We start from the raw sequence: 22,937 nt of genomic DNA, 5'->3' as shown, positions 1-22,937 counted from the left end.
TCGATATCGCAGCGTTTACTTCACGGCTCGTCCGACTTTTTGTTGTAGCGCTCTGGCGCACGGGTAGTTATGCAGTACCGTTGCTTGTTGTTGCGTGTTTTCTCTTTTTATCCATGTAGCGACCATCTGTCAACGGCAGCGGAGTCGTTTACGAGTAGTTTGCTTCGAGACCGCGCGCGAAACGCGAATCGCATGACGATCTCTTTCGTTTTATACACCTGACAAGTACGCGAAATCATTCTACAATTATGATCATGGATCGTTCCTTTTTGAACGTTATAATCCTCAGCTGGGGATTTATGCTGATGTTTACGGCGTTTCAAACAATGGGCAATATAGAGGTACGTACGCAAAACGGCGGCACACGTGATTGTGTTACTATTACTTACGTCGCGCTCACGTATTTCTTTTCATATACAAATTGCGCACTTAGGCTAGTTGGAAGGTCCAGTCTCAAAAAAGTTATTTTTGACAGATTGACAATCAATTCTTAAATTTATGTTGATCTTGATTAAGATTTAAAACAGAATAATTTACTTATAGAGCTATTTGTTTTTGTTTTGAAAGATTGTTAATTAATTATAACAAATGACAAAATGCAGATGTTTGCCGCTCAATTTCAAGTCGAAAATTTGTTTTGGAAGTTTTTTTCGAATGTGTTGATATATTTGATTATATAAATTCGAATATATTGTCAAATTGAATGATTGATTTGTAGCTTTGAAGCACATTTAATAATATGATCAGAATAAAATAATTAAGACAAGTTCATAATGTTCAATACATTAGTGAGATTAAAAACAATGTTTTTTTATCCAATAATTAATTAAAATATAATATTTTGTAGAAATATTGTTTTAATTAATTTTATCCATAATGTAAAAATGCATAATTTAAAGTAAAGTCTGCTACATATTAGATTAAAATCGTAATTTTAAGTTAAAATAATTTGTTTAAAAACTAATTAAAAATAATTAAAAATTAAAAAATAACATAGAATTGATCAGTTTTAATTGGAAATAGTGATTATATAATAAATATCTGCAATTTTAATACGGCATATTTTTATGTAGCCCGAATATAAAAAAATTTATAACAAAACCTGTCGTACTCTAATGCATAGCACTGTTAGGTTAATAGCATGATTGGATAATACCCGGTGATCGGTATTGAGTCTTTTTTTAGAGCATTTATGAAGCGGAACACTTATATACATTTAGTTATTTAAGTGCAAGCGATTTATCTTAGTTACTTTTGTATTCTTACATTTGTATTCACTTGTTGATCTGATAACCTGATTTCATTTAGAATAAATGCATTAGGAATTAATTTTGCTAAATGTTCCGGTATCGAACATTTGATTTTACGCTCCGGCCGTAACACGATAAAACATTCGCATTGTTTTAAAAAGTTTTAGAAAGTATCGATCGGACATTATACCGCGTGATTAGCTGTGGCTTAGAAAGTGCCGCAAAAGGCAAAGAGTCACGATCGCCGCGAGGCTGGAACGCCTCTAAATTCTTTAGATATCGTTTATCGACTGCTTTCGGCGTTGCAACACGCATATAATTAATGTAACATTACGCATATTACAACGCGTTACGGGAAATTGTGGGACTTTTTGCTAGTGATTATGTGACGTTCAGACCGCTAATTGCTAAAATTATATTAATTTCAACAATGCATATATACACAAGTGATTCTATCTCGCGATATTTAACAGTATCGTCACATCCTGTTATTAAAAATGTTTCTCCTTCTTTTTCTCTCATATTTAACAAATAAATTTAGAATTTTGTTCCATGTTTTAATTTGGAACTTGATTATTATCTTGTGCGATCTGAGATTACTTATAATGATACTGTTTTTTTTTTTTTCACTCGACTTTCTCGCATAAACTTTTAAACTTCATACTTTAGTACCAATATCTGAAAAAGACTTACATAATGTTTTCCGGAGTTCATCGCAATTTACGCGGGTGCTGGTAGTCCGCTAATGTTCCTTAGTCATTACCGCTGTTATCTGCGATACTTATAATTGAGAAGTATCCTCTCGCGGATAAGTGGTATCTGCATTTATTTAATAATGCGTGGCGAATTGATGATCGCCGCATGGTGCAACGGTCTTTGTTTGCGCGCAAATTCATCGGCCATCAACAATATCACGTTCGATTAGCTCGCAAAAGGCGTAGATTAGCTGAATTATTCTATGCAGCAGCGTAGCTCAGGTCTACCGGCGTGTAGACTTCATTGATGATGTTCAATGGCGCATCGTTCTGCCTGTAAATTTTTATGAGAGTAAATAAAAGAGTTACATATTAACATGATCATGAGAACTTGTAACGTACGCAGTGATAAGAGAATTAATTATTTAGAAATATTTCGAAGTTAATTATAAGGTTTTATAATCTCGTTAAATCTTTTTAACTTATTTTGCAAAATTTTTATTAAAGTTTATTCTATTTGAAAAATATTAATAAAAGTTATATTTGTGGCAATTATTGAGTTGTGCAATCACTTTCGTGAATAACACATTTCTAATAGTAATTCTCATATCTTTGTGTAACAGTTTTATGATAACACAGATAAATTTATTTTTCGCGTTGATTATGTCAATCTTTCAAGATATTAATTTTTTATTTAAAGGTTCAAAGATATTAATTTTCAATTGGAATTTCGCGATCGATATCATCTTTTCGTACGTGATATTAAATTGCATTTATGCTTATGACTTTTAATGAGCGATGCGTCGTCCTTCGCCTCGAACGTGTTCGATATAACATTTCTGTTGGACTAATTCGACGTTAATTACGAACGATATCGCGCTTAGCCAAGTTGCAATCGGGTCATTATCGAATGGAAACTGGCGATCGTCCGTCGACGCGCTGTCGCCTTATTCTAATCGGCCCATCAAATTATGCGCAGAGGAAAAAAAAAGTGGAGAGGAGGATAAACAGCGAAGGAGAACGGATGGAGGAGAAAGTTTCGCCGGTGCGGAATAAAATGCATCCTAGACGTGCTCCGATATAATTGCATCTGTCGAGAAACCTGTCCGAAACAACCGACGCAACCGGTTCCGGCCGAATTCATTTCGCGTTTTCGCGTACCCTTCGCCGTGTCGCAACTCACCGAAAGGATCATAATGACTTGGAATTCTCGAAATCGAGATAATGCGAGAGAATCCTCGGCACATCTACGTTGTGCGTTCAAAGAAATATGTAAAATGGGACGCCTTCTCGGCTGATGTAACTATGCGAGGCACGGCACAGTCCCCTTTCACTTTTAGGCTCGATAGGGCGACGGGAGAAAAAGGGTGGGCGGGAGCGGGAGTCCGTGTCGAATGACATTAATTATCTACATGACAGTATGTTCGCGGCGGAGTATTTTTACAAACTCAACTTTGATAGCCTTTTAACTACCGATGTTTAAGTTATTTCAGGTATAGGTTTTATCTGTAAACAGAATAATAGAATATTAGCGTTAATTAAAGTGACAATAACATTAATTAAAATACGGTAGTATGCGTAGACGTGGAAAGCTTCTGCTGTTTGTTATGTAAAATACTGCCGGAAGAGATACGAGCGAGATAAGAAACACTCGCGTGGAATAGACAACGCATTATTTTATGTTATTCCCAGACTTACACTCATAAGTATGTTTATGGCACGCTTTTATGTAAATTAGACGGAGGAAAAATTTTTTGAAAAATATAAATAGCGACATTGAAACTCGAAACATTTATTTCCGCAAAAACTTTTAACAAATGCGGTTACTGTTTAATTTGAATAATGTTGAATTTCTATCTAACAATATTTAAAAGAATTAATTATTAAATATTCCTCGCACTTCCTTCATCTACGATCCGTTTCTAGAGCGTTTCATAATGTAAAAATATTATCTATATGCAATCTTTTAATAGTAGAATAAATATTATCGAACATTATTATCGGTATTCATACTTTGCACCCGATTGTTATGTTGTAAAATGAGGTTACAAAGATATTTATTAGAAAATATTATCGTTATCTTACCGAAAATATATCTCGTTTATTTGTTATTATCGCTTAAGTCTTGATAATCGTTATCTTGACATAGAACATTGCATTCATGAAAATGTGATAAACATAATTAATAGATGATTGCAATCAACAGGATATAGCGACCCAAATATTTAGCAAACTTGATATCAATAATAATAATGATAATAATGATAATGATAATAAATCATTTGATCTAATCAAAATGACTTGAATCAAATGAAAATAAGAAAATAAAGTTAAATCCATCATTGAAAACTGATTTACTTATATATGTTTTTTAGTATATTATGTTGTATAATGTTCTACAAAAAATATCTGTGTTGTAACAAAGTTGACAAAAATATCTTATTTTGAAGTCAAAATTTACTTGAACTTGTGGCCTGTAACGATGATAATACTGTACATTATAAGCAGCTAATGCGATCAATATTATGTGAAGTATACTGATAATTTTTAAAGCGCAAACGAGAATTAATTCCACGCTGTTTACTATAAAATAGTCTGTCGTAAATAAACAACTACTTTCTTGCATGTGAAAGTGGTTGAAACTATGACATCGCGTTTAATCGTTTCGATCTAAATACCAGTAGCGATAAGTGAAATCACAAACACAAACACGTTACATACAAATCTCTGAAGTTTGATCAAATGATTAATTACGTGTTTGAAACTAGTTTTCGTCACGAGTATCATATTTTTATAACATTTCTGAATCTTACCTCTAACGATTTTAAAATTGAATAATATCGTCGAACCCTAAGAGATTCTTTCTGAAAGATCCTGTATCTTTCTTTTTTTCACATAATGAGATCATAAATCGAGATGATTCTTTTCTGTGTATAATTAGTATGCGTTACATGCAGTTCTCTCACACGTGAATCCGCACATTTCTAATTCTTAACAGTATGTCGGAGGAATGTAAAACAATGTATTTTTTCCTATGGAATTGGTATTCTGTGGTTATCCTTGAAATATAAATATAATTCTGTTTTTGTAGGTAAAATACAGAATAACCAGTTTCAGGATTAACAAAAGATACCGAAACAAGCCATTCCAAGCGTATTCTTATCACACGCATTTTATTGACATTTTTCGGATTCTTACCTGCCCCTCGTTTGGTCACTTTCAGTTTCTCACAGGATGATCCAGCTATAGATATTATCCGGGATGCTATTTATATCACTCCTCATCCTGAAATATAAAATAACTTTGTTTTAATAAAAACTCAAATTTCATTCATTTTTGCGCATAAAAATATTCAACACTAAATATAGAATATTTTTAGTTAACTTTCATTCAAATATATTCGTAAAAAAAATGCCGATTCCAAAATTAATCACGTGTAATAAGAACGTGTCCTTAAAATTCCGAATCATTCAAGGACAACTTACAAGGCACAACTTATAAGATACAGAGTAGCCTTTCTTCTCATATATACATGTTATAAGCAATTCACCAGTTGACATTTCTAAGTCGATCGTGGATAAAGCGCAATGATGCATGATGGATAAATATACACGATAGGCGCTTGTTGGAAGTTTACTGCAGCTTAATATATATTAAATCCACATGTTGACTTCCTAATATTTCTATCCGCAGAAAACTGTCCTGGCCAGCATCCACGAAGATGATGATAGCTTCAAGGGCGATGCTTATATCAGCTTGGCGATCATCTACGGCGTGTTCGCGACTTGCAACTGGCTGGCGCCGTCGTACATCTCGGTGACAGGGCCGCGAGTGGCGATATTCACCGGCGCCTGCTGCTACGTCCTGTTCATCGCCTCGTTCTTCTGGCCGCATGACGCCCTCCTGTACAGCGTGTCCGGCGTGGTCGGTGTCGGCGCGGCCTTCATATGGACCGGTCACGGTCAATACCTGACGGAGAACAGCGACAGCGACACTATGGCGCGAAACGCCGGTCTGTTCTGGGCGATTTTCCAGACGTCGCAGTTCGCCGGCAATCTCTTCGTCTACTTCATCTTCAACAAGCCGAAAATCGATGCCGACCAGCGTATGATCGTCTTCGGCGTGCTGACCGGCCTGGCGGTGGTCGGCACGGTGGTGCTGGCCTTGCTGAGACGATCGCCGCAGAAACTATCGCTGGGCGAAGCGGAGGGAGTGTCCAGCGCGGACAAAGAGCTGCGGATACCGGAGCCGACGCGCAAGGAGCCTCTGTTGGCCGCCTGGCACGCCTTCACAGACGCAATCCGACTCTTCGTCACGCCGAACATGCTGCTGCTGTCGCTGACGTTCATCTACACCGGTCTCGAGCTCACCTTCTACTCCGGCGTGTACTCCAACAGCGTCGGCTTCACCAAGGCGATGGGCCCGCAACGTAAAAGTCTCGTGGGGCTGTCCGGTATCTTCATCGGTCTCGGCGAGGTTGTGGGCGGCGCGATCTTCGGCATCCTCATGCCGAAGATATTCACCCGCTTCGGCGGCTGGCCGGTGATACTCACCGGCTTGTTCATGCATCTCTTCGCCTTCATCAGCATCTTCCTTAATTTGCCGAACGAGGCGTCGTTCGCGGAGACCGACAAGGAGGGCTTCGTCGCGACTTCGCCGATCCTCGCGATGGCGGGCAGTCTCACTCTCGGCCTGGGCGACGCCTGCTTCAACACGCAGGTCTACTCGCTGCTGGGTGTGCTGTTCGTTAAGGAAAGTGCGCCGGCCTTCGCGCTTTTCAAATTCTGTCAATCGATCGCGGCGGCGATCAGCTTCTTCTACAGCACTAAAGCGGGGTTGCATGTACAACTCGCGGTGCTGTTCGTGACTATCTTCCTGGGCTCAACGGCCTTCTGTTACGTTGAGTACAGAGCGAAAAAGGCGAAGAATGAGGCTCCACAGGAAGTAGATCCGGCGCTGGTCGATGCTACGAGCGGCGAGGACTGATAAGGCTAATTAGATGTATTTTTAGGGTACGAAGAACACAGCGGGATCGGAAAGATCTCGGCAGCTCTCAGCATTGCGAAGTACGGAAAATCATTTCGTTAATATGATGAGTAGCTTGCAACAGCTCAAACCAGCGTTAAGGCAAATTATTTTAATATATATTTTGCACTTTTTTTTTTAGATATTGTATTACGTCCGAATCCTTCCATAATTATTAGGGACTCTTTGCAATGTCGTATTTTAAATGCGGTAAACATTAAAATGTTGAACTAGCTACGAGCGATTTATTTCTCGAAATGTATTGTTGCAAAATGTCTCTATTGCATATTCAAAATTTTAAGCATATAATCGTGTTATTAAACAAAGATATTCGGAAATTGTCGAATGTAATCATGGCCTTCCAGTTTCTATATGAATATTCTCGACTTCTATATTTTTATCTTACAATTTAAAGTAATCATATTTTTAATTTATTATTATTTTTTCAAGCAATATCTTTTTACGTATGCAAGTGTGTCAAACATGTCAACGTTACGCTGCTTAAAAAAAAAAAATGAAAAACGTTGTCTTGAAAGCGTCTTAAAGACATCAAGTCACTCGGTTTCTCATATGTTATTAGAATGCAAAAAGTGTCAACAAGCTGATCGATCATCCTTTTCACACACAAACTCGAAAGCTGTGTAAACAGGTTTTGCATTCGTCGCGAGATTTGTAAGATAAATTTTGATTCATTCGATTCTTCGTTGTTAGCAGCAATTCTCAATTTTGCAATGCACTGCGATTTTCACGTTGTGAATAACTAGTCTGTAACACGAGTCTGTCACGAGACTCGCGTTTAACTAGTCCGTAACGCAGTACAGCGACCTTACGTCTGATTTTATGTGTGCGTGCGTGTGAATGTACAATGTAGCATTCACGGCTCAAAACTCGATTGAATTATCCGAGATCAGACTTAAGGACCTTGTTCCTTCGTTGATCGACACTTGCCACAAGTGGCGAACGCGTAGATTAATGGCGTATGCGTGCAGGATGTATTAAAAGTCAGACACCTTTCTCGCAGCTCCTCGATAGATCTACGGTATTAAAACTTTTAAAAAATTAATGAAAAATAAAAATACTAGAAAATCGAAACGTGAATCAAGCAAAAACGGTATAAAACCTGTTACGATTGAAATTTTTCATTGATGAAGCTTTCTTGTAAAAATCTGATCGCATGACTTTCAATGCATCCTCTTTATGTACGAATATCACCACACATTCTATCCTTCATATTTCTGTAGAGAAATGTGTTAGATCAATTATATATATATATCAATATATATATTTAAGATAAAACGCGATTAAATATAATTAATAATAATCAATTATTCTCTCGACAATCAAAATTTCACCGATGATATTTGACTAAAAATTTGTATACGAGACATCGTACTTTTCGAAGAAGATTCTAATGCATTCCTGCCAGCGTGATTTTTGTAAAGAGAAAAGAGGCTCAGTATTTTCGTGCGTAGTCTTTCGCTTTGTAGTCCATTACATTCCGTAATGTAATACAAAATGCCTTTTATTTACCATGTAGAAGAATTTTATCGTGGGACACGCGTAGAGAACAATTATGGTTCATTTTAAAAACACGTTCTTATCACGGATGATTAATCGAGAATGATTATTATTGTTTTTATCGCAGAATAGTTTATGAACGAAACTTTATATATATGTACATATAAATTTACCATAATAGACAATATAATGTATATACATATATATATATACAAAATCGATAAACTATGTTATTGATATGTGATTGTTGTTGGTAAAAATATATTTATAATATTGTATAGTCACTTTTTAATTCTGTTAATTTTCCTGATAAAAGAAGAGACATGCCAGAAGTGCCCTTCCCTTATTTATAAGTCTGTAATATGTTAACTAAAGAAATATGCCAATACTTGATGTATAAAGAAAATTAAAATTGTCACAAGTTTCTTTACAACTTTTCAACTTCTAAAATTGTTTCTACAAAAAATTATTTAAAAAACATGACATCTACATATATATTAAAATTCATCCACTACATCTACATAAATGTAATAATTCTTTCTGAGTTTTTCATTGATTTATTTTTATATTACTCATGCAATGAATCATAGTATATCACTTACATATCGATAAGCCACAACTTATCAGTTTTTAATCATCGAGTTGACAAAGAGCAGCCACACCTCGGTTGATCCAATGTGATTCATCTAGATCCGTCGGAATCAGTATATAAAGTATAAAATTGGAGGAATGCCCGGTAGTAGCCAATACGCCGCGTCTAGCGCTCGTTTTGTACACCGGACAATGGTAGACATCTTTTATATCAAATTTGGCCTTTATGCCGGGCTTTAGCCATATAACAGGTAGAACGTCGAACATTATCTTGGGCTTGGATTCGTCTAGCAATCTCTTCTTTCTGTTCCACCGAGCTCCTTCCAAGAAAAGACCCTGAAGAAAACACATTATGGATAAAGTCAATTACAAATCGAATACGTCTTATCGCAAAATAAAGTTTTGATTATTCAAAAGTTTCCGTACGATTGTATAAACGCCGTAAGAAGGAGCGGCATCGACGCTCGTCTCGAACGGAGTGATCTCGAATTCGAAGTCCAGATGATCGATCGGTATCTTGTGTTTGCGAGCATAATTCTGCAGCACCGCCGTCAGAAACGATTGTGTGAAGAAAAAGCCGGATATCCAAAAGACGTTAGGTACGTCGTGGTCGATCCAATCTTGCAGAAACTGCAGTCTTGCTAGCAGATCGTTTACGTAGCTGCCAAGAGGTTTTAGCGAGGGATACGATTTCCTATCCCAAGCGAGCGGTACTTTACCGATGCTCATACTAATATAGACTTCCTCCAATTCTGGCGACATTAGCACTTGCCCTTTAATGGCCTTCTGTACATTGCTCAACGTTTCCTTGATGACTACAGTGAGTTCGTTGAATCTAACAAGTTCCTGGCGCAACACCGTGTTCATGCTATTCATGTAAAGCACCGGATATTTGCTCGACACGTATTCAATGTCGAATTGCGGTCGCATCTTCGATAGGATTTCACTGGCCAGAACAGAAACCATTTCGTCTGTGTCTTTTTCGACGCCTGGAAAAAAATTAATAAAATAAGCATGAGTAATATTACGATTATAAGGACGAGGGAATATTAATAAATCTGAAATGTAATTTAGAATTATATAATACAAAAAAGTAAAGAAAAATTTACTCGCCTACTCCGCTGATTTGCGGTTGGGTCAAAAGCGCACCGGCCAACAACTGCATCGCTTCCCGATTATCCTTCGCTATGTCCGCGTTCTCGTGCAAACCGAAAACTTCCGGTAGCTGATTGATAGGTAAGCTGCGAATATATTTCAGGCATTCTTCGTAATCGGTGTCTTCCGGCATGTGATAAATGCCACTCGGTGAAAAGGAATATCTGCATTATAAGATATTCAAAATTGGTATTATACAGAATTATGAACACAGCTTAAAAAGTTCAAAATTTGAAGTCGATTGCAATAATTCTTAATGGAAATTTAATTATCTTAAATATCATCTTTCTTATAACTTTTTATTTTAAATTCTTGGCAAATTAAAGTTTTGTAAAAATAAATTTTCACTGTAATTAGATATATAAATTATATATATTTCCTTATTTATAATTTTAAGTAAAATTTTACTGTAATGATTATCAAACTAGTCAAAGAATATACTTTCTAAATGTTTGAATTCTGTGTAGTTCTATGTGTTAAAAATAAACGATATTACTTATTAATTATAACAACGTCAGGATTATAAAAGTTCTTCAGCAGCGAGTTCAGCAAACGTCTATCCTTATCATCGGTCACTCTGCCGCCGTAGTTGCATTCTCCCGTTAAGTATATGAGCGCATCGAATGGTATTTCGAGATAATCGTTCAAGAATAGCTATAACAAGACAGCAACGTCATATTTCAATTTAACAATCGTAACAATTAAATTAATGAAGAAATCGCCGACATACTTGCAATTGTAGAATACTGATGCGTAAATCAGACTCGTTGAACTCGTAAGGTATGTTCCAACCGAGCGGACCGAAATTCCGTCTCTCCTGCACCACCGCGTGGAAGAAGCAGAGGGAAAACAGCAACTTCCGCCATTCCACCATCTTCGTGCACTCGCGGAAGAACTTGGGATCCGAGATGGGATCGTTCAGATAACTTCGCAACAGATTGCTCTTCAGCCCCTTCGGCGGCTCGTTCGTCATCTTGACGCCGTTTTGCAGTATAGACACCGGGAATCCCTTGGCTGGATAGCTCGTCAGCCAGATCCGGAAGTTCGAATGCGCGTTTTCGGGCACGATGACCTCGTCGCATATCCGATCGAGCTCCTTCATCCAGGAAATGGCGAGATGACAGTTCTGCAGAATGACCCACTCGCCGCTCTTGATGCCTCGCTCGATCATGCCGGTCGCGATCGGTCCCTGGCCCTGACCCAGCGATATCGTCATCAGGTTCCTCTTCGAAATCCCGCGATCCTCGGCGAATTTGATCAGGCCGGCCATCGGATCCGAGCCGGGCGAGAGCACGAAGATGAGAGGCGTAACGTTGCTCGAGTCGTCGTAGGAGCTCTGAAGATCGAAGGGCGGCGGTTCGACGAACGGCGTGCCCATGTGACGAATGACGAAAGCCTGCACGGCGCTGACTAGCTTGTCCGTCCGTACGCATCTCAGGATCACGAGTTTCCTCAAGCTCTCGTCCTCGTGCTCGAACGGCGGTGGGAAAGGATGGTCCTGCGGATTCGGCAGATCGTAATACACCTTCCACCGCGATATGTTGATCTGAAAGGACTCTCTCAGCTTTTCGAGACCCGGCAGAAGACTGGCTCTGACGACTTCGGACCAGGATTTCTCGGACAGCCATGAGGAGTCGGGATTGGGATAAGGATTGTCCAGAGCGACTCCACCTGTCAACAGAAAGACCCAGAGATCCTCCTCCAACTTCTGAGAAGCTCGCATCAAACCGGCGCAGAGAACCAGAGAGAATATCAGCTTGTCTTTCTCGAAGAGAGAGCGGCACACGTTTCTATAGATGCTCGCCGTGAAGTACGAATTGAGACTGCTCATCCGCAAGTCCAGATCCTTGGATCGTCCGCTGTGAGTTATCGCCATGACGTAGAGATGAATGAACCACGGTAGCGAATACTGATACATGGGATCGATGTTGGCGAGCTCGGAGATGCAGAAGAAGAGGACCGCGCCGTGCTTCGAGACGGGCGCGTAGCCGTTGCGAGCCGTGTCTATTTCCGCCGAAGTCTTCACCGCGACCTGCTGCTTCGCCTGAATGTCCTCCGACAGCGTCTTCGACGTCGAGAGTATCTTGATGGCGGTCTCGTCCTCGAGAATGTTGCCCTCCGACGTCGTGAGGACCTCCAGGATTTTGTCCTCGATCTCCTTCAGGATCCTTCGATTGTTCGCGCCCTCCACGATCAGCTGATTCTTCTTCTCCTCCAGCGTCGGCAGCTCCTTCGCCACGACTATGCCCAACAATTGATCCTGCAGACCCTGCGGCGTGATCATGAAGTTCAGCAATGTCACCTTCACCGCGATCTCAGGCAGATAATGCGGATTTCGCAGACGCGTGGTGATGTAAAATCGAAAATTCGAGTTGTACTCCAATACGACCTCGCCGAACTTCATGTATAATATTCCGCGTTGCTTGTATACGTTCTTCAGCAGCACGGGTTCTAGAATTGCATCGATCTCTTCGACAATGTTCTCCAGTAGCACCGGAATGCCTAGTTGAATGGACATTTCCATCACCCTCGCGTAATTCGGATCCGTGAGTTTAATCACTGCCAATTTGTTGGGCTTCTCCATATTTTTCACCCACTTGTTCGCCTGATTCTGAGGGTCGATCATGAGCGGCCATCGATCGGCGTGCTTTACGATTATCCCGTTCTCCACGGAGAAGTTGTCGGCTGGCAGTCCATGAATAGTCCAGCTTCTGATCTCCACCGGTTCGCCTAATATGTCGATCAGATTAAACCTCGCGCCGCACGGTATCGCCGCTTCCACGCAAGAGGCGTGCCACTCGTTGATCAATTTATTTCTGTACTCCACCGTGAACGCCCCTAGATAAGCCACCATTCCCGATGACAGCAGAACGTCCCCGATCACGTTGTCGAGACTGGCGCCCAATTTGCCGGCGGTTTCGCTCCATCTGTCCTTCTCGCCGCTCAGACCGCCCAGCAGCTTCTCCGCTCGTTCCAATTTCTGCGTGCAGTAATCGATTTGATCTTCAAGCTTCTTCTTCTCGCGCATACACTCGGCGAACTCGTCGTTCAGCGACTGCAGTTTCTGCGTCACTTCCTGCAGGAGCGTCCGCTTGGCGTTGAGCGTCTCCATTTGCGCGGCCAGCGCCGCCTCGGCTTCCGCCAGCATCGCCTTCTTCGGCGCCACGACCTTAATCACGCGATCGTACACCTCCATCGCGCGCACCCACTTGCACAGACCCTCGCACGCGGTGGAGACCTTCTTGATCGCTTCCGGTTGAAAGCTCGGATGATTCATAAACTTCTCGCGGATGCGCTTCATGTACGCAGGCGGAATGTTGTCCTTGTCGAAGTTTTTCAAGCTCTCCAGGAACTTCATATCGCCTAGAATCTTGATGGACGCGGGCCAGTAGTCGTCTACCATCTGGCCGGTGGTCGGATCCTGAACTCGGTCCGGTTTCACGCCCTTCAGCACGCAAACCGCCTCCATGACTAATCTAACGCCGGCCGGCGGGCTCTTCATCGCCTTCACGATCGTGATATCCGCCGGTTTCAAGGTGTCCAACGCAGCGAGGGCAGCTTCCAGCGCTGGTGTGGCTTCCGCCAGGTCGCTCTCGCAGTCGTCCTTGATCGCCTGAGCCGCTGCGGCCGCTTCGTTCGCCAGAGCTTCGTCAGCCGCCACGATTTCCTTTTTCGCTTCCACATTGATGGTGTCTTGTTCGATGCGGATCATCAGCTTGTCGCTCAGTTGCGATTGCGCCAGTAATTTCGGCTGAAGCTGCTGCAGCTCATCCTGCATAACCGTCACCTGGCCGGCGGCGAAGTCCAGTTTTTCCAGGCCGGTCTCGTAGCGGTTCTGCTGCACCGTGATCTGCTCTATTTTCTGCCCGTACAGTCTGTACAGAGATTTGATCAGCTGCAGGAAGCTCGTCGGCGTGACGTAGTACCGTCTGCCGTACGTCAGATAGTAATCCTCGCTCGTCACAGACACGCTCGTGTGAAACTGCTTGCATATCTGTACGCACTTTTCTCGCAACTCCGAGCCGATGTCCAGATCCCTTAGAGATGTCCTGGCTACTCTCTCGAGAGCGTCCTCCGGCCACAGAGTGTACCAGTCGATTGTGCAGCAGTTGATGAGCGACGGGAACATCCTGAGGCGGTTCCGGAAGGTGTCGCCGATCGGCGACATTGTTAGAATTATGTGTAGATTTTTTTTTATCCGTTCGATAAAAAGATTGTAAAGCGCCATCGGCGTCGTTTCTACTTTTCGCCCGCCGCTCGTGTCTCGCGCCACAGTCATCATTTTGTCTAGTATCTCCGCCTTCTCTTCCACTACGTACAAATTCGGTACGTCGGCGGTGTTCAGGACCATGCTGATATCCTCGATGAAGGACTCGTCCTTAATTTGATGATCGCCGAAGAGGAACGCGGTGGGTTTGCCGTCGCAGCCAACGCGTAGCAACAAGTTCTTCAAATCTTCTCGCCACTCGGCCGGTCCGTACATCTTCGTGATCTCGATTTGGTATATCAGGTATTCACACATGCTAGTCGCCAGTCGGGCGCAGGAGTTGCGACCGGAACCGCCCACTCCAACCAGCAGAGCGTGACCCTTATCCTGCAATAGCACCCGGGAAACGCGAGAGATGTGCTCAACGGCGTATCGAAACAGCACTAAGTTCATCGGCGTTTGCGACACCGCGTTGTACTCGGTCAGATAGTAGTCCATTTTCTCCTGAAGATTCTCGCGATCCGTCACCTCGTCGTACACCTTTGGCTCGGCGTCCGGCTCGATGTAATTCCCGAAGAAGAGGTCACATATGTGAGAGCTCGTGATCATTTTCTCGCCCGGTTTCAGCAAACCGGCGAGCACCTTGTCCAACGGCTGACGAAGCTGATCATAGCACGTGTGCCGCACCATCTTGAACAGCGTCTCGCGATCGGTGTCGTCTATCAATCTATCGTGGAACACTCGGTACACCTCGTGAATCCACAGCCTGATGAGCTTGTCGGGATCCCGCATTCTGGCAGCCGGGACCAGAAGAACGCCGCAGATAACTCGACTGAAGTCGCGCAGGTTGAACTTGTAGTGGCTTCTCGACGGCGTCGGGAGAAAGTTTTTGATTGCCGCGAGGAATACGTTCAACGTCGCGGTCACGACCATCCTGCTCAGCCGCGAAACCTCCACGACGAAGCCCTTGGCGAAGTGCCAGTCGAGAATCGACGAGAAGATCTTCGTCATCGTGGCTTCCTCGAAGGAATCGATGCCGACCACATACATGTGTCGGGTGAATCGTGGCGTCACGACGTTCGAGCCGCCTCCGGGCGGTATCATGGCTGCGATCAGCAGCATATCCACCAGCTGCAACATCGACGTGTCCTTCGGATCGAACCAGTATCCTTGATCTATCCATTGACGAAGTAACTCTATCGGCGGTTGAGCGCCGTAAATTTCCACCTGCGGCATGCTGAGGTCGTCCACGAACAATACGCACTTCTTTCCCATCGCGGGACCGTACACTCCCTTTCTCCTTCTGTCCAACTTTGACATCACTATCTCTTGCGTCTGCGGCGCGCTGGTACGCGCGCTGAAGTTTATAACGTTCTCCAGAAACTTTTCTCGAGGCAGCGACATCAAATAATCCAGCACAATCGCAGACTTGCCGGTGCCAGTCGGGCCCACAAACAAAACCGGCACTGATCTCTGCATGAATTTCTTCATGAAAAAATGCTGAATGGACATCTCGGTCGTCTGAATGATCAACTCGCTGACCTTCGCCGTTGCCGGTAAAGATACCTAAATCACACAAATTCTAAGTGTCATTAATTTTCTTATTTGGTTATTAAATTATAGATTTGAAACATTTATTTAATTCATTTAATTTATTCTTTAATTTTAAGTTTGTTTTAATTAAATCTTCCGATTTCACTAATATAAATAAACGACTCAAGAGCCATCGCTGATTGCGAAATAAATTTTATTTTCATATAGAAATTAATCGTCTACGAAGAGATATTAAAATTAAGTACATTGATGTCACGAAGAATCTTTCGATTTTAATTTTATTATAATTTTAATTCTTAATTTTCTATTATTAATTTATTTTCTTTCTGTTGATAACTATTTATCGAGATTAAAAATCTATATAAAAGTAAAAATGCAGATTTATCTCGTTTGATCATGAATGGTTTTCTAATACCTGCTGCATGGTGTCCATCCAGGATATCCAGCATCCGTTGTTTCTTTTGTCGAAAATCCAATCGTATACTGAACCTTTGTCGGCAAAAATTTGTGGTTTCGTCAACTTGAACGCTTTCGGCTTGGGATATTCTTCGATGTTGCCGAGCAGTAATCTTCGCAGATACACGTCAAACGTTTTTCTACTATCGCTCGTCAATGTCGAGCACATGCCCCAAACCATGCTAAAGAGTAATACGCACTGAAGCCACATTGTGCTTACTTGCGTTTCATCTGCCAGCATCATACTGAATACTTGTGTAAAAGACTATAATAAAACATAAATAATGTATTAAAATTATAATTATATTTTAAAATTGTATTCATATTTCATTAAAATTATATTAAGAAAAAATTTATTCTTTTCGCAAAAATTACTATGATTTCAATATTTTAGAAACAGAATTTTATAGAAAATTGTTTTTAGACAAAAGACGTGTGTTGAAATCGGTGCATAAAATTTTATTGATTAATAAAAATTTCTATGAAACTATAATCTTATGATTTGATTTCTTTACAAATACGATAAAGATTTATCAATTTAATTTTATAATAAAAAATTTAACAAATCAAATATAAATTTATGATATCTTTTGTATTACTTACCAAAAACATGTGAATTTCCGACATATCTATAAAAGTCTTGCAATTTTGTCGAATAAAACACAATATCGGTTCTGTCAACCACTCGACCAATTCGACGACGAGTTCGTACTGCTCGTACAACAATTTCTCCTTTAGATGCTTCTTGTAGGATTCAAAAATGGGCATCCAGCCCAACTGAGAGGGCTCCATGTAAATCATGCCGCATCTGCTGACGGTGGCCGGCGAGGCGTGTTCGAGGTCGGCCGTCTCGAACATCATGTTCATTCTGCCGGACATCTGTATAATCTCGCCGGACATGAGGCACAACTTTTTGTTATCGTCCAGCACGGTGTTCATGCTCTCGATCCAGATCGCGTCCACCGGACCGTCGAAGACGATCCACTTGCGCTCCACGGCGATGGACTGCGCGAATTCGCGAAACGTGTTCGCTAGCACGCCGTCGCTCCACTCGTGCGACACCGGGTCGAAGCTGCCGTACAGTTGGTCCAGCATGATAGCCTTGGGATTGATCACTCGGTAGACAGTGCGATACTCCCTCATCGTGGCTTTTCGTATCCCCGACAAATCGCCCAGGGACTCCGCCAATGCTCTATAAGCCTGCGTCTTGCCGCCCAGCGCCGCGCCGACGATCATCAGACCGTGTCGCACGAGTATCATCTCGTAAACCTGCACGATCTTCTCCAGGTACCAGTCGGTGGCCTGGAGATTCCGCTTCTCCAGATTCTTCTTCAGCAACTCGACCAATTCGCCGCGGTTCGGCTGGGGCAGCTGCACGTCCGGGAAGAGGTCCGTGTAGATACCGTTGAAGAGGGAAACATCCTGCGACAGAAACTTGGGCAGATTAACGTCCACGATTGCGCGCAGAACGATGATGGACTCGTCGCGCGTCGGATACTTGAGCTTCAGATTGCCGGCCGCTATCAGCACCGTCTTGACCGCTCGCATGCCGTAATCGTAGTGCTTTTGCGAGCTCAGCTGCTCCGAGCACAATTTGTAAGTGTGAACGATCTTCTCCGCGAGACTCTTGGCGTCGGTGAAGCCGTACGAGTACAGGGTGATCTCGCCGATCATGGCGTAATCCGGCACCATCATCGCTACAGTGCGAAATAGCGCCTTCAGATTATCCGGCAGCTCCTGGCGCCCGGCGTAGCCCGGGTTCATCGTTATGATAACGTTGCAGGTGGGATTCAGCTTCAGTTCGGTGCCCTCGAACATGAATTTCTCCAGCTTCATGCTGATAGCCATCTGTATCGAGAGTATCTGCTGCGCGATTACGGACAGCACCTCCAGCTCGATCCTGTTGAACTCGTCGAAGCACGCCCAGGCGCCGGACTGAGCGATGCCCTTGAAGAACTTGCCCATCGCCTTGAAATCGAGTCCTTCCGAGCAGTTGAACACCACGCACTGCTTGGCGACGGCTTTTGCGAGATCCTTGGCCGTTTCCGTCTTGCCAGTGCCCGCCGGGCCTTCCGGCGAGCCGCCGAGGTTCAGCTTCAGCGCGCCCATCAAGGTTCTGTAGCATCGGTCGGTCAGCGGCGTGATTACCAGCCTGGACGTGTTGCCGAGATACTCGAAGGCGTACATAATGTTGGTCGTGATCATGGAGACGGTGATGCAATCGTCCAACCAGTAGTAGCGCAGCTGAGCTATCCAGTTGAAGTCCGACGGATCGTCCACCTGTTTGTCGATCAGCAGCTTCACCACGTCCCGCGCGTGCACATCTATCACGATCAGGGCGTTTAACGTGATTCTGGCGCCGGGGTCGAGCTTTCCGCGCACGAGGCTGACAATATTCTCAATCTGATCGTTGCATTTTTGCAGATAAGATGCCGTGGAGAGGTTCTCGAAGGAGTCGTACACCTCGTTGGTCCAATGTATCTGGCTGGCGCAGATGACGATCTGACCGGGCCACGCAAGCACCCACTCCTCGCGTTCCGTCTCGAAGTACGCGATTACGCTCTCCTCGGCGATGTCGCGCATTGAGATTGTCATGAGCTCCTCCACCTGGCACAGCCATCTCTCCACCATGCCCTTTGCGTCCGCCGGATAGATCTTGCCGCTCAGCGGTACGTATTCTTCCTCGGCTGACAGCATGCCGATGATCTCCTCCTCCTTGGTGAAACGCAGCCTGTTGATACCCTCGAAGCATTTGCGCAGATGCGGCTGCACCCGCTGCGGATCTTTCGTCTCAGACAGGATCTCCAGTAGTTCGTCATTTGACAGAAAGAAAAATCGCGGGAAGAACAAACGCTTCTTCTCCAAGTAGTCGTTCAGGCCCTTCTGGATTTCGTCGAGCAGCAAGTTGCACAGCTTCAGCTCCTGCAGCATGTTCGGCATCGCGGTCGCGTCGATCACTCGTCTGTTCTGTTGCACGTACAGCATAATGTTGCGCCAGATCTTGTCGATTCGGCGGAAGTTGCGCGATTCGGTCGGCATCTGGCGCATGATGTCCTCGCTGCTGAATATCGGCTCGAGATACATCCACGTGGCCTGGCAGAGCAGCCACTGATCGATGATGTCCTGCATCAGTATGAGCTTCTCTTCCCACTGCTGCATCTCCTCTTCGAACGCTTTGACGAACGGCGAGCCGCGCATGGTCTGCGCTTTGAGTATGTGATCGTCCAGCAGCACTTGTATGTCGTCCACGGCGGATAATATGGACACTCCGGTCTCGCGATAGGGTGTGAGTTCGAAGTACACCTCCTGCCACTCGTCCTTCATCTTGTACAGATTGCGCTGCAGAGTGTGCTCCTTCGTGGCCGCCGACGCTATTTCTTCCAGCTTGGCGATGTGAGCGAGCAGGCCGAGCTCGAGCATCTCCGACAGATTGCTGACGTCCGTGGGCATTATCGCCACGTCGACGGTCTTGCTGATGCTCTCCCAGTGCCGAGCCTGCAGCCCGGGCGTGCAGATGGCCTGCAACAGCGGGATGAACTGCCGGAACTTCTCCACCTTGCCGCGCACCATCTCGGCGACGCGTCTGGCGCCCGGCACGTCTGTGAGTACGCGCGACAGCTTGTACAGAACGCGCCACGTTTCCTCGGTCTCGTCGCGCACGCGCTCCGCGTCCAGACCCAGGAAAGGGCCGTAAAACCACCGGTCGTAGTTTCGATGGAAGTCCAGAGCCGTGTGCCAGAGCCGGTCGAAGGTGTCCACCGTGCCGGACATAGTCGGCAGCTCCACATACGGACTTAATTCTATATCCAGTAATCCCTCTTCTTCGTTGATCTCTTCGGCCTCCTTGCGAATCTCCGCCATAGTCGCAGACATGTGCTCGACCTCCTCTACGGCTTGCACCATTTCCTCCATCGTGAGGACCGGCGGATCCTTCCGCTTGAATTGATCAATCACCAGTTGCATAGTGACTGTCTTCTTCTCGAAGGTGTCCCGTCGCGTGCGCAGCACCGTCTCCAGGAAGTCTTTTCTCATGTTCAGTCTCTTACTCGCCAATTCCATCACCGTCTCCATTTCCTTCGGCCAGGTGATGGCGCGCGAGTTCAGCTGGATGTCTTCGTTCGTGGGTGGTTGGTGATTGAACAGAAACAAGATCAGTTCGATCGAGCGAAACAGTCGTCTTTTTAGATTGAACATCGTCGTGTCGCGGCTCTCGCACAGATAGTTGTACAGCTCGACGACCTCCTGCGTCGTTTCCGGCATCTTCGAGATGTTCTCCGCTATCTCGTCGAAGATTGAGCACAGGCCGCGATTATTGGCTCGCAGCTCGTCCGCGAAAAAATTGCATATTCTACTGCGAAGCGTGTGCAGGATTTCTCTCATCGCGTCGTTCACGACGCTGCAATCGATCTCGATCATGTTCAGCGGAATCTACGATGAGAAGATTATGTAAAACTTTGTTTTTTTTTTTTTTTTTAAGTACAATATTTTTTCGAATTGAATTAAAATAAACTACATTATTCGTTTTGTATAATATTATGTCAAATATATAAAAATAGTAAAAAAATATGTTCATAATTTAATTGTAAAGAATTACGGGCTCTTTTCCAAAACTTACTTTACATGGAAACATACAAATCTCCTTTCGCAGAGCGTCATACGCTTTTATCTGCTGCTCAAATTCTCGCAGCAATGGTGCCGGTTCAACCCTAAAGAAATTATCTAATTTTTTCTCAGCCACACCGCTCGTAATATACAATAAGTTTTGATAGCATGTGAGGTAATTTTCGGGACCAGGCATATGCTTAATGATGATGTCCAATATGTCAGTAATTATATTCAATACCTACATAATGCGATAAAAAAACATATGTTAATTTATCGAACATTAAACAAGATTTCTCATTACAATGCACAATTACCGAATCTTCTAATCGCAAGATGTGAAACAGGAAACCCGCGTCCTTCAATTCGGGAAACAGGATGACTTCAATCTTGGGTATCATGGTGCTCACTGCAATGATCTTGTTGAAACATCGCGAGATTATAGTGTGTAATTCCAGGATGCTCGGTTTGCAGTACAGTTTCGTCGTGCCGAGTTCCGGTTCCACTCTCACTGTTATGAAAGGAGTTCTACAATGTGATTTGTACTTGTATTTGAAATCACCAGACTGATAAAAATTTTCGCTTTACGTACGCGAGTAAAAGAATGATGAACTCTTACTCGAGAAACATGAGATCCTTGTAATCTCCTTCGAACGCGTTGCCAGCTCGATACCGCATGAAGAAGTCTCTCACGTCTTCCAGTGTCTTTATTATCATGATTCGCAGTTGCTTCGACAAGAGAGAATTGACACTGCGAAAATATTTCTCGATCAACACAGTTGACGCGTTGGGCCGTGTCTCGAAATATTGCGACCAGACGTCTTTCTTCTCGAAGAAGATCTCCGCCACGTCGGACAGCCATTCTTTTACGAGTACGTTGGTGGCGGCGTTACACAGGTTATTTAATCGCGGCTCGATTTCCGCAGCGGGAATGGGAAACGTTCCGAAATCTTGCATGCGAATTATTCTCATTTGATAATATCTAAAGCAGAAGATTCTTAATCTATATACTACAATACAAAAATATTTTAGGTATACTTTTAATTAACATTTCAAAACAAAAACTTCAGAAGAGAGAAGTTCTTCATTAAATTATCATATAATCTTACTTTGAAAACCATAGATCGCGAATGTCCCTCAATATCTCATTCCCGATGAAAAGATTGTGCTGCACGAAATGACCCGCCGTGACCTTGGACTGATGCCAAGGTACTGGTGCGCGAATACATAAAATGGGAAGTTCGACAGGCAGCGTCTCGATAGATAAACGCTTACACTCATCGGAGTCCATCAGAATGTAACTCACTATCGCGCTTCGAAGACTTTGTTTATAGTCATTGATTATTTCCGGCTCCAAATTTTTCGTTATCTTCTCGAAACTGTAACAGATATTTAAGAAAAGCAATCTATACATTTTTCTCAATAAAAAATTGACCTAAATACAATTTTAGCTCATATTTTTGCGGAAAATTGACCGTAAAATGTCGAACATTTTTATACTTTTTTTTCTGTCAAATATATTCAGGTAAATCAGAAAATGATTTAAAATTGACGTCAATGCACATTGCAAATAAACTATTCAAAATAAGTAGCATGAAAATGAATAATTAAATATAACAAAACGTACTTACTCTTCGCGTTCTTGCAATTTACCAATGATACGCCTCTTCGCTGCTTCAATATTAGTATAATCATATGGTTGTAAATGATGATCGCTTATACAATGATCTCGGAGATAAACTATTTTGGCAATATCCTCGGGTTTAACTAATCGATTCTGTTCTTTATCGACCATCGCCATTAATTCGTATAATTGTTCTTCTATGGATTTCGGCAGTTCTGCCTCGACATAACATACGATCTACAATAAAAAAAAATATAATT

General features: G+C 43.1%; 2 protein-coding genes across 2 annotated transcripts; one reads left to right on the top strand and one right to left on the bottom strand.

Annotated features, from left to right (window-relative positions):
* The first annotated feature begins 61 nt into the window (after positions 1–61).
* LOC105676993 (UNC93-like protein MFSD11) lies at positions 62–8,938 on the top strand. Its single transcript, XM_012375251.2, has 2 exons — positions 62–341; positions 5,639–8,938. Exons 1-2 carry the CDS (start codon positions 249–251, stop codon positions 6,929–6,931), a joined length of 1,386 nt encoding a protein of 461 aa, XP_012230674.1. The 5' UTR covers positions 62–248; the 3' UTR covers positions 6,932–8,938.
* Positions 1,652–22,855, bottom strand: Dnah3 (dynein heavy chain 3, axonemal). The gene is made up of 13 exons (XM_012375245.2): positions 22,685–22,855; positions 22,163–22,432; positions 21,673–22,035; positions 21,371–21,581; positions 21,067–21,294; positions 17,055–20,879; positions 16,411–16,716; positions 10,965–16,007; positions 10,731–10,888; positions 10,193–10,398; positions 9,506–10,068; positions 9,091–9,415; positions 1,652–5,230 (listed from the first exon to the last, which is right to left on the bottom strand). Exons 1-12 carry the CDS (start codon positions 22,852–22,854, stop codon positions 9,119–9,121), a joined length of 11,640 nt encoding a protein of 3,879 aa, XP_012230668.2. The 5' UTR covers position 22,855; the 3' UTR covers positions 1,652–5,230; positions 9,091–9,118.
* Between the last annotated feature and the right edge of the window lie 82 nt (positions 22,856–22,937).

Source organism: Linepithema humile, chromosome 6 (genome assembly GCF_040581485.1).
Source record: "Linepithema humile isolate Giens D197 chromosome 6, Lhum_UNIL_v1.0, whole genome shotgun sequence".
Lineage (NCBI taxonomy): Eukaryota > Metazoa > Arthropoda > Insecta > Hymenoptera > Formicidae > Linepithema > Linepithema humile.
Note: the sequence above shows the minus strand (reverse complement) of the source record. Positions and strands in the feature narration are given on the sequence as shown.